The 16992-nt window shown below is 33.8% G+C and overlaps 1 protein-coding gene and 1 pseudogene across 2 annotated transcripts; one reads left to right on the forward strand and one right to left on the reverse strand.

Annotated features, from left to right (window-relative positions):
- The first annotated feature begins 2171 nt into the window (after positions 1 to 2171).
- On the forward strand, positions 2172 to 13424 carry LOC110641486 (KH domain-containing protein HEN4). 2 transcript variants are annotated; one of them, XM_058133223.1, is made up of 7 exons: positions 2172 to 3073; positions 4562 to 5005; positions 5110 to 5385; positions 6319 to 6861; positions 6969 to 7051; positions 8264 to 8375; positions 12537 to 13424. In XM_058133223.1, exons 1-7 carry the CDS (start codon positions 2429 to 2431, stop codon positions 12561 to 12563), a joined length of 2130 nt encoding a protein of 709 aa, XP_057989206.1. In that variant the 5' UTR covers positions 2172 to 2428; the 3' UTR covers positions 12564 to 13424. The 2 variants fall into 2 exon arrangements, with proteins under 2 accessions (XP_057989206.1, XP_057989205.1); XM_058133222.1 differs by lacking the exon at positions 12537 to 13424 and adding an exon at positions 9887 to 10249 and having other exon boundaries at positions 2173 to 3073.
- Positions 12984 to 16542, reverse strand: LOC131172807 (costars family protein-like; annotated as a pseudogene).
- Positions 16543 to 16992: the final 450 nt, after the last annotated feature.

Below are 16992 nucleotides of genomic sequence, written 5' to 3' on the forward strand. Positions count from 1 at the left end.
AAAATTGAATATTAAAATAAATTTCTCATTTACTATAACTATCTAAATAAAACTTTATTTTATTTTCTCATAATTTATTATATATAGAGCATTTAAGTGCTCTATATAATTGAAATATAAAATGTATATTAAAATAAATAAATAAAAACAAATAACATTAAAGTAAATTATAAATATATAAAAAGGAGAGAGGGATAATTTTTAAGTACTCCATGTGACTACTTTTTATAATATAATTATAAATTATTGTATTAATTTTAAGATATATAATTATTAAATTTTTACAATTAAATGGAATATTAACAAATTGAGAAAAATAAATAAGAAATTTAATTAAATAAATATTAATTAATATAACTAATATTTCAATTATTTAGTCATAAAAGTTGAGTTAAAGATACTTAAAAAAAAATAAAAAAGGAAATTAAATGAAAACAAGAGTAAAGTACTTAGAATAAAATATAACAATTACCATATTTATAAAATATAATAATTTTTATATAGCAATGTCACACGATAACACTATAAAAAAATTTATTAACACAAAAACATTAAAAAAAAACCTCACCTACTTTATATAGATAGATAGATAAATATATTAATATTTATATTCTTTAAAATAGTAAATTTAATATTCCATTTATCGCATAAAAGATAGACTTTTTTTTAATCTTTTACATTATATGTCATTTTCCTTTTTAAAATAATAGTTTATTTATTAGCTTACTAAAATATCTCTATTTAATATATACTGGTAAGTAAAATCTATTAATTCTAAAATAAAATATGAGGGGAAAGTATATTAAGAAAAAAAATTAAATATAATTTATTATTTTAACTACATTAACACACAATTTATCTCACTCTATATATATATATATATATATATATATATATATATATATATATATATATATATATGCTAATTGATGTAAAACTAAAAACATGTCTATGTTTGGTGAATGTAATCATAAAAGAGAATAAATGTTAAATTTGAATAATTTCTGAAAGTTCATACTATATTTAGACGGGAGAAAAAATAAAAATAAAAAAGAAAAGCAGTTAATGTTACCGTGGATTTCATAAATATTGGATCTGATTGAATTGAGGATCTACTGAAAATTAAAGAATAAGTAAGAGTCGGTGGCGGTTAACAACCACCTTAATATAATTGAATATTTAATATAATGGAAATGAGTGTGTTCTAAGTATGTTTTGTTTGCATATTTATTTTTAAAGATTTAACTTATTTATATAATAATTTAGACGATAACTGTATGCAATATTGGCTAGATCTTTGTCAATTCTCTATTTAAGTTATAACAATGATCATTCTAAAATTATGCCAAAAATTAAATAAGATTAGTGGTGTGATCTTTATTTGATCCGAACGTAATGAGTGCCAATCTCTTTGATTTGTCGATTTAGCAAAATAGGTCAAAACACTTTCAAAGATCGCCTTTAAGCTCAGATCCTTTAAGTGTCCGGACCAGAGTTTGTATAGGCAAATTCTATCTAAATCAGTTTTATTGGTCTTTCCTATTAGTATTAGAAAAGAAAATATATATTTTTTTATGTTCGGATATAGGAAAAATATTAAAAAGAAAGTTATTTTTAATAATAAAATTACTATTTTATCCTTAAATATTGATAAAAATTTAAAAAACATTGAAATATTTCTTTAACGTTTTGAAAGTTATAATTGTATTTATTTTGATTATATTATTATTCATATTTTATGTTTAAATATTTATTTATTTTTTTGTTTATGTGAATTAAAAATATAAGTGGTGAAGGAAAAAAAATAAAAATTACAATAATAATTATAAAGTTTATTAAAATTAATGAAAATATTAAAATTATAATTAAAAAATAAAAAAAAAAATAGTTAACATTAATAATAAATAAAAAAATAAATTATTTATGAATTTAATTATAAAATAATTAAATTTATTATTAAAATTGAAAATATTGAAAATATTTATTATCAAATGATAAAATTAAAAGTTTTGGAAAGAAAGACGCATCATTGACCATCACCATATACATCACTACCCTACATCGGCCTTCTCTCTAACCAACGAACGGTCACGATCTCACCTGAAGGGTACACTTTCAACCACCGAAAGACCCAAAGAAAAACTCTCTTGATGGCGGCGTATTCCTCGCGTGCACAAAAGCAAGCCGATAGAGAACTTAACCCAAGTCGCAACTCACACCCACACTTACGCACCCCTGGCGCACTTTAGCACCATTGGCGCCCGAATCTTTCTCGTCCTCCTCTTCCCATCCCCCGTCTCTCTCTCTTCGGCTCTTCCGCTGCGTAACGCCGCCCCCTTCCACGCAGAGAAAACAAAGTAAAACACCTTTACACGCATATATATCTATAAATCCAACCATTTTGCTCTGAATTTCTTCTCCGGAGATTATGGGCAGTACCTTCCTCTCTCCTCCATCGAAACGCCCTATACAGTACACTACTATGCCCGACCCCTCTTTCGTCCATGGATCTTCCAATAAGCGATCCAAACCCCCTCCACCTCCCTTGCCGGTCCCTCCGGGTCACGTCTCCTTCCGCCTCCTCTGCCACGCCTCGCGCATCGGCGGTGTTATTGGGAAGTCTGGCAACATAATCAAGCAGCTTCAGCAGTTGACTGGGGCTAAGATACGTATTGAGGATGCCCCTGCTGATTCACCTGACCGGGTTATTACCATTATTGCCCAGAATGCGATTGTTTTGAAACTGTCGGTGTCTAGCGAGAATGGTGGGAGTGGTGGTAGGGCTAGTGATGGGACTTTTGGTGAGCAGGAGGAGCTTGATGTGTCCAAGGCGCAGGAGGCTTTGGTTAGGGTTTTTGAGAGGATTTTGGAGGTGGCGGCGGAGAGTGATGGGATTCGTGTGGCGGGTGGGGTGGTTTCGTGTAGACTGTTGGCTGAGGCTAAACAGATGGGGTCGGTTATTGGGAAAGGAGGGAAGGTTGTTGAGAAGATAAGGAAAGATTATGGGGTCAAAATTAGGGTTTTGATCGATAAGTTGCCTGTCTGTGCTGGGCCAACGGAGGAGATGGTAGAGGTAAGAAAATGTTGAATTGAAGTCTCTATTTGGTGGAGTAAAGTTTGACTTTGGAATAATGGCTTCGATTTGTGTGCGTGTGTGTGTCAATGGACCTACATTGTTGGCTGGATTACAGAGTTTTGGTCTTGTAGACCAAGTATTGGACTGTTGAATTTGGTTTTTCTCAAATAAAATAGTCAATTGGTAAAATTCAGGTTTTACTTCTGTAGGGCAAATTTTGAGCTATAAATTGTGTTAAAGATCAGCATTGTTGATTGAAGTTTATGGGTTGTCGAATTAGATTTTTGGTTCTGTTGCATAAGTTTCTTTTACGATCCTAGTAAATTTGATGTTTAATTATTGGTATTATGTTGTGAATCACTAACTTGAATTGTTGAATTGAACGTTTGTTTCTGTGAATATCGTTGGTCTCTAAATGGTAGGACTTTTGCATGCGTAATGACTGCATTTTTTGTGTACGACCATTTGGTTATTGGATTCAGGTTTGACTGATGTAGAGTAGATATAGGTGTTTGGACCTTAGGTTCAACTATTGAAGAGTTGCTATTGGTGTTTGAACCTTTCATTTGAAACATAATTGCATGTGTTACCACTGATTGTACCTGTTGTAATTTAAATGTCATGTGCTAACTGCTTCAGCTTATGCCACAATTCCATATCAATTTGTGGTTTTTAGTTTTCGGATTCCTGGGATTGTTTAGATTCTGTATTGCTGTTGTAGAGCAAGTTTTTTGAATTTTTTGTTGAATTTTAGAGTTTGATTATTTCCCCCAGTGTAAGTTGCAAAAATTAAACATTGCATCGTGCACTGCAAAGCAATGCCAATTTAAATCACTCTTTGTTTGGCAAAAAAAATGCTTATTTTATAATACTAAAGCTTGAAAGTTAATTTAAGGGAAACATGGTAATGGTTTTCACAATTTAATTTTCTGATGGGGTTCCAAAAACCAATTATAAGAAAGGAACTAAAAGAGTGGTTCACATCTTCAAAATATGGTGTTGCAATGGCTTATCAATCACTTGGCAGTTATTTTCTTTACTCATCAGTTGGGCTATCTACTGGAGGTAGATCTTTTGACAATATTTGTTTCTTTAGCTTTGGATGGCGGAGATAATTATTCAGTCATTTTTTTCTCAAGTGTTTTTAAGGTGTTCTCTGGATTTCAGTCACATATTATGTTGTCAAGTGTCTTAGGGGGTTCTCAGTGTTCAAAATCATTTTCCAAAATTTTGAATCCATTGTGACATTAGTTGATGGAAAATTAATTCTTTGGTCCCTTTTTTTTTTTGGGGGGGGTTGGGGTGGGGGGGAGAGAGGAATTAATGCATTTACTGAAAAGGTTTATACGTGGAAAGTAGTTTTACAACCATTGATTTTGCCTTGCATTCTCATTCAGTGTTCATGCTTCATGATATTGTATTTATATTTCATTGGGAAAACAATTTTATTTTTATTTTTCTTGTGACATGTTTTGATATTTTCAGATTGAGGGAGATGTTTTGGCTGTAAAGAAAGCACTTGTAGTGGTTTCTCGCTGCCTTCAAGATTGTCAACCAGTTGATAAAACAAGGATGAGCGGCAGTAAACCTGCTGAGGCAGTTCCTGAAGAACCTGCACCTGGAGTACATGTGAATTTTATTTCACAGCGTAATTTGAGGTTACCTACCATGCCAAGTAGCACTACTTCTTATGCTTCAGGGGCTCATTCTTTGTCATTAGAGTCTGACCTAGTGCCCTCCCTGGATGCAAACTCACTACAAGAGGAAGTGGTTTTTAGAATTCTTTGTTCCAATGATAGGGTTGGAGGAGTTATTGGAAAGGGAGGCACCATTATCAAGGCCCTCCACAATGAAACAGGTGCTTCTATTACTATTGGGGCCACTGTAGCCGAGTGTGATGAACGGCTGATCACTGTTTCTGCATCAGAGGTTGGGCTTGCTATTTACTTTTTTTCCGTATTTCTATTTGTGCTTAGGTTATGGTGTATGGGTGTTAATATGTATTGCTGTTTCTTTTGTGTCTTCTCCTGCAGAATCCAGAGTCTCGGTACTCAGCAGCACAAAAGACTGTTGTTCTTGTTTTCTCAAGGTCTGTGGAGGCTGGTATTGAGAAGGGCCTAGATTCAAGCTCTGGTAAGGGGTGCCCTGTTACTGCAAGACTTGTAGTGCCATCAAACCATGTTGGTTGTTTGTTGGGAAAAGGAGGCACGATAATATCTGAAATGCGTAAGACAACCGGTACTGGCATAAAAGTTTTAGGAGTAGATCAGGTCCCTAAGTGTGTGGCAGAGAATGATCAAGTGGTGCAGGTATGATAGTGTCTCATTGATTTATTTTTCAATAGTTAATTGCTAACATATTGAGGATATCCTTTTACATGTGGTGAATGAAAAAGTAAATTGATTTGAATTTGAAGCTATTTTTTATTACTGATTACATTTACTGTTTCGTAAACAAGTACAATTGTCAGTTGAGCTCGGGAGGGTGTTGGTGTGATTTTGGGAATGTATTTAATTATATCATTGAATAGTTAGGAATCATCGTAATTGAGTTCTCCTTCTCTCCTTCCTTTAATGGAAGTGAGTCCATCACAATTGCTGGACATGGATGTACCTCAACTAGTGTGCTGGACACCAATTTTTCCCAACAGAGATTGTAGGATATGGTTTTCTGATATTGATATCTTTTTGGAGCCAAAAAAACTGACAACTGATCTCAAGATTTGATCTAGGTGTTGCATTCATATGATTTTACGTATCAGTTGCTATTGGTATCATTGCATAGATAGATTCTTTGGCATACTATTGTTGGAATTGATGAGATTTTCCTTAGTTCATAGATATGATTATTAGAAAATCATATGCTTGATTAGCAGAATCATTGGCTTGATTAATGCTTGTATTAAGGAGTGATTTATCGGATGTCATACTCATATCTTTTATTTTCCATTATAAATATGGATTCTTATGTATTATGCTAATGCACAAGTGAATAAAATGTAACCCGTCGAGGTTTTGTGTCCGTGGATGTAGCTCTTAGTAGCTGAACCATGTAAATCTTTCTCTTGTTATTTTCTCCAATCTTTTCTACTATTCTAAACTGCTACAACTCTAAAGGTCTGATAGTACTTGTTTTGTGAAGTATGCAACATTTCATGGCATATGCTGTTAGGAATCTTAGGATATCATTATTCCTTGTGGCTTTTTTTCCCTAATTTATTTGTCGATTTGTATGTTTAACAGATTTCAGGAGAGTTTATGAATGTGAAGGATGCTATATACCATATAACTGGCAGACTCCGAGATAACCTTTTCTCTAGTACATTGAGTACTCCTGGCATGAAGAGCACTTCTGTAATAACTGAGGCTAGTCCCCATGGAAGACTGAGGGAGCCGCTGAGAGATACAGTAAGGGATGGATTGAGGGATCCATTTAGGGATGTGTTAAGGGATCCAATTAGAGATACCTTTGGGGATACCTTGAGGGATCCATCAAGGGATATGTTGAGGGATCCATTAAGGGACACTTTGAGGGACACGTTGAGGGATCCGTTAAGGGATATGTTGAGGGATCCGTTAAGGGATACATCGAGTGATCCATTAAGGGATCCGTTGAGGGATACATTGCAGGAGAAGCTGAGGCATCCTGCCCCCGTTAATTTGCATTCGTCCGTTGGTCTTTCTCATACTCTAAGTCGACACACTAACCTTGCACAGAGTATGGATCATCTTGGACGTTCCCATAGTTTTGATCGTCCTCCTTCACCTAGGCTATGGCCATCACAGGTAAGAAAATCTCTCTCTCTCTCTCTCTCTCTCTCTCTCTCCCCTCCTAACAAAAATAATTGAGCTTCTAATGCTTATCTGTTTCTGATGGCTTTGGTTGATTTCAGACAATAGCTGGAGTAAATTCAAGGGCCATCACAGATGCCAATAGAGGATCGGCTTCTTTTAAAGGTGGCTTAGAACTTGGCAGGTCAGTGACATGCACCAGTTAAAAATATGAGAATGGGCTCTGATATTAGTGGGATCTACACTAGAACTTCATTAAGTGCTGAAATTATGACCAGGTGGTATGAGAACCATCAAAATTAAGTGTATCATAATTGAGTATTAGAATTTGTTGCTATTGTTGTTTAATCAGTGAAGCATGGAAAATGGGGCTATGGCTGGGGGTCAAAGTGGGTTGGATTTTCCTTAATCTGTTCGTCCCTCATTTATTGGTTCTGATATCCATTCAATAAAGGTTAATGCTAATCCTAAACATTGGCACATTTGACATTGTATTTATTAATCAAATAACTAACTGAACCCAGCTGTACCCAACTAAACTTGTCTTGATATATTCATTTAACTACTAATTTAGATTAATGGGGATCAATTGGCTGAAGGAATATTGAAATAATTAACAAAAGAATGTCATGCATGGGTGCACTTGGATGATGTTGAGCGCTGCAGGTAGACGCAAGAAAAATTTTACGCATCTTTTGATGACCCCCTATCTGCTAGAACAGATAATTCCAAATTTAAGAGGTAACTTTTATGTTGTAAATAGAGTTTTACAACAATATGTTCCCTCCTTCATGAGGCATCAGGCAGGACCAACTCTCTTGCATATTCTCCTACCCACTTTTCATGTTTGCTCTCTCCCTCCCTTATTCTCTCTCCCCCTATGTCCAAATCTATGCCAATTTCTCTAGCAATTGTTTAGCAGTTACGAATTTCTCCATAGTTTGAGGTAATTTTAAAAAAGCGTAAGGACAATCATTACCAATTTTAAAATTCTGTTTCTGATTTTTTATGTTTGATCATAAGTTTGTGTGGTTCCGTCTTTTCAGATTTTGTGTGAAGCTGCTTTATAGTTCTCAATTTTTTGTATGATTTTAGAAACTTAAATACATCAAAGATGGGATTGGTGAACATATTGATGTCTCTCTTTTGGTACAAATAGAAATAGTAATTTTCTTTGCTGTTAAACATTGTTGAGTGTAATAAGTGCTCAAAAGGAGAAAGAAATCTTGGTTCCTAAAATTTAAGACTGCCACCCAAATTTTACAGTAAAAGCAAGCTGCAAAGTCATTTCTAGCATTTTGAGTGTACTTAAAATATTCTCTCCTAGTGTCATTTGAAACAGCTGGTCACTTGAATTGTATAATGCGATGACTTACTCTCTTGTCTGTCTGTGTAGTGGAACCAAGTCTGCTTTTGTGACAAATACAACTATGGAGATTGTAGTTCCTGAAAATGTTATTGGTGCTGTATATGGGGAGAATGGTAGCAATCTGGCTCGTTTACGGCAGGTACCTACTTGCTTCTGATTTTGTCGTGTAGTTTTGCTTCTATTTTAATTGTGCTGACCAAAATAGTTCGACAAGTTAATCAATATGAACTCATGCAATTATTTGACATCCCATAGCTACTGATAATTCTGCGGTTAGTATCTGACACTTTTTTTTGCTTAACCTATATTTGCTTAATCTGATACAAACAATTTCACAAATGAATCATTGATAGTTTGTAAAAGTTGTGGTGCTTATTCTTTTAAAGGCGAATAAAGCATTTTGGTCAATTGAGGCTCGAGTCATTCAAATGTAAAATAAATTGAGAAACAGCTGAAAATTTTTGTTGTCACTTATCAGACTGTTTCTCATTCATTTTGGCCTTACTTTTCTGGTCAAGGAAACAAAAACTTATCTCTAGCAAGCTTGCATGCTTGAAGTCCGAGTTTCCTTTATCAGAATTCCTCTTTCTTTTTTTCTCCTTTAAATGCTAACCCTTTATGTTTTGGTATTTGGTTGTAAGTTACATTTTACACGCGAGCACACACACACACACACACACACACACACACACACACACAAAATAAAAGAGTTGTTTCTCAAATTTTAGAACTTTGCAATTCTTGTGAATTTAGACTTTGTAGTTTCGTCTATGATTATAGCATGAATTGTGAAAAGAAATCTTTGAGATTTTTTTTTTTTTTCCTTTGATAGCATGAATAACTGGATATGTGTACTATTTTAACAGTTAAATCAGAAAACAAAGACATGGTCAATGTAATAACTTGGGAGGAAAATCATTCACAGCCCTTATCAATTTTGATATATAAAGATTTCCACATTTAAAATAAATGAAAAATGCAACTTCGAAAAAAACTTGAATCATATTTACTGTCAAGAAAATACAAATCATTTTTCCATTACTTATGGCCATATTGTGAAGCGAGAAGAGAAACAATAATACAATCCATCTGACAGCCTTTCTAAATCCAAATCCATTAGAACTTATTAACTTCATGGCCAACTACAAGTGTAGAACAGCTGCAATTCAACTGTATGTATATCAAACAAACCTCATACCTAGAAATCAATTGAAAATCCTTCAAAAACAGGCCCAGTGAAACTGTTAAGCACGTTATGTGTCTGCATATATAATTGGAAATATATAAAGTAAAAATAGAAATATTAGTGGAAGACTTGCAATTCTATTTGAAAATTGTCATATAAAAAGCAAAATTGAACCACACGTTAGGAACTTTTATCCTAATGTTATTTATAGTAGTCTCATCAAGAAACATGAAATTAAAATATTCTGCAACTGATTAGCCTATATGGGAAATATTTGAGCACTAGAAATAAGTTTTGTCCTCCTGATGGCAAGATGTGCATATGTTTTATTTAATTTATTCCGGAATCTTCTTTTCAATAATAATTAAGGCTAATTTATTCAGAACTGTTTCACACCTTAAGCCATTTTAACAATATATATTTTAAAGTCAACTTCAGCTTATCATCTGGTATTCCTTAATCAGATCTCAGGTGCCAAGGTTATATTGCATGAACCTCGTCTAGGAACAAGTGACAGGATTGTTGTTATATCTGGGACACCTGATGAAACCCAAGCTGCTCAAAGTCTCCTTCAAGCGTTTATCCTCACTGGACAATAAAACGCATGCTTGGTTATGACTTGTTTAGTTTCACAAACGAGAAGAAAATTTCCATTTAGTGTTTCAGTTGGTTTTGTTTTCACAAAATAGTGTACGCTAATTATTTATCCTAATCCTGTCCTTTCCAACATAACATCTCTGGTTTCTGCTACTTGATGGAACTTTTCATAACCATTTACTGTATCCTACCATGGTTCTGGCCAACTATAATTTCCCTGGTTTGACAAATGCTGCAGTGCTAAGAATGTGCTTCTGTCCATGATCTTTCTGCACATTTCATTGAGAATACATTAAATTCAAGTAGATTTACACATGAAATGGAAGGTGAAGCACTGACTTACTTGAGACAAAATGAACAAATACTACAATTCTACAGACTGTCAATAATATCAACACACCACTTTGTTTCATCGATAGTGGAAATGTTCTGAGTCCCACACAGGTAATATAATCCATTGTTTCTTCAATAGCGGAAATACTACAATTCTTGTTCCTGCTTCTTGCTAGTGATGTCTTGAGAGTGATTTCTTGGAGCATTAGCTTGTCACTGCTCTTAGTGCTCCTACCGGAGCTTCAAATAGGTTCTACTTCTACATCTTAGGTTGCAAGCCAAATGCTTGTGACTGAGAGATACAAAACAAAACCTTTTGTTCTATATATATATATAACTGTTTCACATGAAGAAATCTTGTCAGCATTGGGGATTCAACAGAAACAAATAGGCAGACAAGGTAGATCACCTCAGAGTTTCCCGAACACATTTTCCTATCTCGAGTTTCATTTGGTCATAGCAGTGAAGTTCCTCAAAGTATTGTTAGGAATTTCCTAGTGCAACAAATGTATAGAACGCTCAACTGTTTTAGTAGTGGTCAAACGTGTAATCCTGTGGAACTTTCAAATATCCAAAGAAGTGCTAGATTAGAAGACATTTAGTTGGATTACCATATAATTTATCTGGTTCGAGTTAAGCATCTTTTAGTGTTGATAAGGCATATGGAGCAAAAGACTAAAGAAGCAATCTCCATTAAATTTAAAATGTCTTTATCCATCTCTGAAGCAATCTCTATTTTGTTAATGATGGACAAGGAACTATGTATCAAGTGAGCATAATTTGCTGGACACATCAAATATGTTTATTGCCTTCACTTCTTGATTAAACAATTGAAGTTTAAAACTACACGAGGATTTGAAGATCCAAAGGGGTCACCAAGCATTATAGGTACAAGAGATGTCAAGCAAAGAGGGATTCTGAGACAACTGTCTTTTACAATATAAACATTTTCTTCAATTGACTGCTAACTGATGAATTATAGAAAGCTCATTTTATGGCAAAACCAAATAAGCGCAAATATAATGGGCAAGAAATAATGACACACTAGAAAGCACAGCAAGTGAAATAAATGTCAACCCACTTTTAATAGGGAATTCTGAAACTTAATGATGAATGAACAAGTCATCACCTTTATCCTAAAGAAACATCTTGAAGGCTTGAATGATAAATTATGAAATCTACATGATCTGTATACAGAAAATTTCCTCTTCATAAAAATAGAAACAAAAGTAGCGTTGGCAATGAAAGAAAGGATCACTATCATTAAATGGCTTTTAGATGGCATTATTCTTACGCTTACAGCATGTTTGATTTGTCTTGAAAATGGGTGTCTAGTTTTCAAGAATTAAATTCCATATTTAATTTTTAAATAATTAAATAAAATTTAATGTCAAGTGTTAAAAATCATAATTGAAAGTGGATATTATTGCAACTTATAATTCAAATTATACAAATAAAAAAATATCATAATGAAAAAGAATTAGATTTCAAGAATTTTATTCAATTCCTAATTCCCTAATCAACCAAAAATTATTGTTATTGGGATTCCCAACAATATTTGTTTTAATTTTTAAAATGATCATAATGTCCTTTCTCAGTAACGCCTTCCTCTCAGAAGAATCTATTCCTTGAATATTTTGCAACTTCTGCTTTCATTCGATAGAGCCTGCTACTCTTTCCCTTCCTTGCATTACTTTTATTGTTTCTCTTATGCCCTTTCGTTTTTTAGGAAGGTCCCATAGGGAAAGTAGGAAAGAGAGAAACAAGTGATCTTTGGAGTTTTTAATGGATTGATGGTGAGGATTTTCATGGGAATCGGGTTTCAATGAAGGACAATCGGATAGGGAGAATATGATAAGAGTTTTATTTTGGCATTTTCAATTCAGAGAAAACAAATTGAGAAAGGAGATTAAGGCACTTAGTTTTTCACTACTATTTAAGATCAGAGTATTCATGAGATTGTTCCTGTTTATATTGAAAATGTTGAGAAGGGGAGCCAAAGACGAAAGAGAATAGTCTTCCTACCATATCTCGCAAACATTTGAGGTATTTCAGAATGCCATCTATCTGTTATGGAGAGACGAGGAAAGAGAACTCCAATGTTAGCTTTTGTGTATAAATGGTATTGGGTATTAAAGAATGTGAATTTTTTTCATATAAAATGAGATTTTTTTTTTCCTGCAGTTTTATCTTGAAGGGTTTTCCCATTAGGTGGTGACTTGTGAGGATGTAGAACGGTTAAAAGGATCATTTCAAACATAAAAGGCGTGTTATGTTGTGACATCTATCGCTTAATTAATGAAGCTTAGGCAGCTCAATCTTCTTGGGGCGTGACATTTTGATGCATCAAGTTTCTTTGGTGATTGAATATGTACCTAGAATTGCCTTTGATGTCAAAATACTGAAAACTCAAAAAGAAGAGAGGCAAAAAATTTGAAGAAAGAAGCAAACATGTATATGTAGGTGCTATTCACCAAGATCTCTCTCGTCTTTATCATGTAGAAACTCAACAGAGACAAACCAAGATACAAAAGTAAGAAAGTTTCTTGTCACAAAGAACATTAATTATATATTATCATTAACTGCATCTGATGGCAGAACAAGCATTGCTGGCAGGAAATCCAGATTTCATTAATTCTTCACAACCGCCGGCTGAGGTGATGGCCTGAGTGTGATTTCCACATTGTCATGAGTTCCCTGTAGCAATAGCTCACCATCATATGAAACAACTTTATGCTTCTTTGCAGCCCTTAGTGCTCCAACCATTGCTTCAAATATGTTTGCGCATCTGTCATAATTAAATAGCACACCAAAAGTGACCTGTAAAACAGAAGACAAAACTTCAATTCCTTTACTATAGGAACAGAAAATATCAATCTCAATAAAGTTTCAGTCAATAAGCAATGGCTGAAACAAGACTTGGACATTGTTAACATCATCAAATTCAACAGAACTTTCTCTGATTTTCCAAAGACTGTTAAGCAAACATGACATGCTACCTTGTTTTCTAGTTGATTTGCTTTGTCTGGTCAAAGTGCATTATGCTTATGCAGATTTTCACTCTCTTAAACTTCTTAGTTCTAGTTACTTTCCATTGGTTAGAACTTGAAGTGTAAACTTAAAAGATCTCAAAGTGCTCAAATTCAACACCCGCTAAAATTGTGGCAAGACAGCAGGTGGAAGGATATCCTCCCGAAGGTGCCAACAAAGCCTTCAAGAATCCATAAGAAGGCGCAAAATCACAAAATATGAATTGTTCTCTGATTTTTCACGTCTCAAATTCTTGGAGGATTATGGTAGAGAGAGATTTATTGACCTTGTTTGGGCTAAATATGGCTCAGATGACTTTGGGAGGATGACTGAGAAGTGAGAAGAATAGTGAAGCAAATTGCTCAAAGGAAGAATAGTGAAGCAAATTGCTCAAAGGTTATGGATATTTAGTAGAAATGAGTGGAAGGTTTCTTCTTTTCATGTGTGTGAGGGTAATGGTGATTCTCTTCTTCTTTTGTTGTGACTTGAGTGGTCTTTCCTCTAAGACTGCCTTCCTAGCCTGTTTGTACCAGCAACCAGGGAAGCTCTGATGAGTCCTTGTTTGCAGTGATCTTTGAGAAGGTTGATTTGTGATCATACCACATGTGAAGGAATCCCAATATGGGCAGGTGGATGTCTTTTTCTTCTTTTCTTGATCTTTTGAAGAGATAATGAGGGTCAGGTTAAGCGGAGAAATTTTAGGTCAATTTAACATGAATTGCCAATCTAGATTATTGTTAGAGACTAATTGTGAAGGGGGCTAGAGAGAAGTAAAGGAGGATGCTTGTACCTTCCGAACATATATTTTGCCAATGGCCTACCCAGAAAGGATTTTGATAATCAACAAGTTTCAAAAAGGAGGAGAAAACCCTTGAAAAAAGTGATGCTGAAACAGATATCGCTTTCTGCTACAATGTGGCTTTTTTAGTTATAGAAAGCTTCCCAAGCAGTAACAGGCTCAATACAGGTAGAGATTTGTGGTTGGAGGAGAACAGCAGGCTCAGTACTTTTGAAGTCTCTATACTCTTACTGATAGCTAGTTTAAGAACAAAGTTTTTGCTACAATGGACATTTTTCCATTGATACTACTGATGTAAATTTTTTTTATTCATCCTGTAAATAATGTGCGTTTGTGTACAACCATTGGACCCTTTTTGTGATATATATATATATATATATATATATATATATATATATATATATATATTTTCTGGATGTATGTTCTTGGCCAAATCAAATATGAAATGGGATATGAAGCAACATAGAAGTGACAATTAAGTACCTTTTCAAGTCAGAATTACTTATGGTTTGATGATAAAAAGTATTTAAAATTCTGTCATCATCTTTCTAGGGAAAGGAAAAGGTAATTGGGGTTTAGACTTTTTACTCTTGCATGATAAAACTCGACTTCATTGCCTGAGGCACTGCTTGATCAGTTAATATATGAAGTTCTATTTTAATTCGTCCATGAAATGCGAAAGAATTAGGGAAGTTGTTCCCTTCTACACATAGGGGCTTAGCTCTTACCCTGTTGGCTGGGTATAGGTCGTGTGCTTAAGTGTCTGAGGCTAGTTGATTTGATAGGTGAGTTGTTACACGCTCATTAGTGGATTTTGATACCTTGCCCAGTGTATTTGCATGTCTGCCATCGCGTCGGCACAGGCACAGCTTCACGAATGACATTAATCCACTTGTGATGCCACCAGCAAAGAATGGTATCCTATGCGGTGGTTTATTTGAAGACGAGCTGAACTAACCTGGATTCTGAAAAGCATCCATTGGAAGCAGGAATCATCAATTATAGTTTCATTGATTGGTTGTGTAAAGAAGACCATGGAGCTCTGTTTGGTAACTTCATTACCACAAAAAGGCAATTAATCTTTTATATAAGGTATGTGACTTACAAGGAAGTTGTAGGTGTGGCCGGGATGAAAATGGAAAGATTACAAGACTAACAAAATTAGCAAGTCCCACTAATGGCAGAAAACCCACAAGGGAAGTATGTTGGGGTTTTCCATTGTGGCCTTCCTCAATTTAAGTTCAACTTCCAATTTATGGCAATTCTTGCTTACCCAAATTCAATTCCTAATCCAGAATTGCCATTTGAATCAAACATTACCTAAAGCAGACACAGAAAATGGATAAATGGGACAAGTGCCCATATGGTAAATGAGAAATACTTGTCCCATGTCCTATTCGATTATAGTGAGCGATTGATTCACCTTTTGATGCGTTTAATAGCCGATAAATACTCAAATAAATAAATTAAAATATTTGATAAATTTTTTAAAAAATAAGTAATAGCTAATAAGTAATTGATTTTATAGTTGTTTCTTATTAACTAGCTGATTATTAATTATAAAATTTATGTTTTTAAATAATTTTTATGTATTCAATGATTAGACTAAATAACCAACTATAGTACATATCCTTTATTTACGAGACATTATGGTTTTGACGTCAGCACACATTCTTACATAAAAATTCCAAGAACACTCCAAAAGTCCATGCTTGCCCAAATCAGCATTGACCTTTATCTTAGAACTCTGAAACTCCCAGACAAAAACAATTAAACATGGGCCAAAGAATCCTCAATTAAAGGAAAAAAGCAACATATAATTAATCTAGATCCCATTTTCTCAAATATCCCAAAATCAAGATCCACCATTAATGGATTTGGCAGTAAATCAAGACCCAGATGAGATCAACCCAGATATAGTAATCCCTTCAAATTCTTTTTGTTTTTAAATGAAAAAAATAAGGATTCTCCAGATATGACGATTATAGCTCCCTTAAGGGGTTACTGATTGACGTTCTCGATTTAACTCAACTCCAAATAAAAGGACCTATCATCAAACTCAAACTCGAGGTGGTAACCTGCAGTCAACTCTCATTGCATTCTTAGACAGACACAATATTTAATCATCATGCTCAATACTACTATGAGAAGTTAAAATTAGGATTGGATAAGACCATCTTACCAGATTAACCACTAGACTACCACATTCAATGGTGCCCTTCAAATTATGTCTATATCACATAGATATATACATATTTTGTTAATCGAAATGAAAATTTTACCTTATAGGAACCATCAGGTTGGATCTTGCAAAGTCTGTGGATCTCTTCTGAGTCGCTTGAACTTTTCTTCTACATTCATGGTTGCCTTCTCAAACAATATCTTTCTCCCTGCGATTTCTTATCATTTGGCTTTCTCTGTCACACTTTCCATGTTAATCAAACTTTTTTGTATTTTCCAGTGGTCCTCTTTATGTAAGAAAAATTTTAGTAAACAGTACCCTATTTTTAATACAATCTCTAATTTTAGTTGATTTTAAATTATTTTTTAATATTCTTTAGTTAATATATTTTTAAAATTTATTTTTTTATAAAAATTTTAATAATAATAATACTAAATAGATTCATAATTACTTAATATAAATATAGTTGCATTAATGATAACATATAAGTTGAACATGATATTAACAAATATTAAGCAATGACTATCAGAAAAATATGAATATTTGGAACTTAGTAACCTGTGTGGTATTATTGTTATAATTATTGTTGAGAAAATTTATTTTTTAAATATATTAATTAAAAAATATTA

This window comes from Hevea brasiliensis, chromosome 14, assembly GCF_030052815.1.
Source record: "Hevea brasiliensis isolate MT/VB/25A 57/8 chromosome 14, ASM3005281v1, whole genome shotgun sequence".
NCBI lineage: Eukaryota > Viridiplantae > Streptophyta > Magnoliopsida > Malpighiales > Euphorbiaceae > Hevea > Hevea brasiliensis.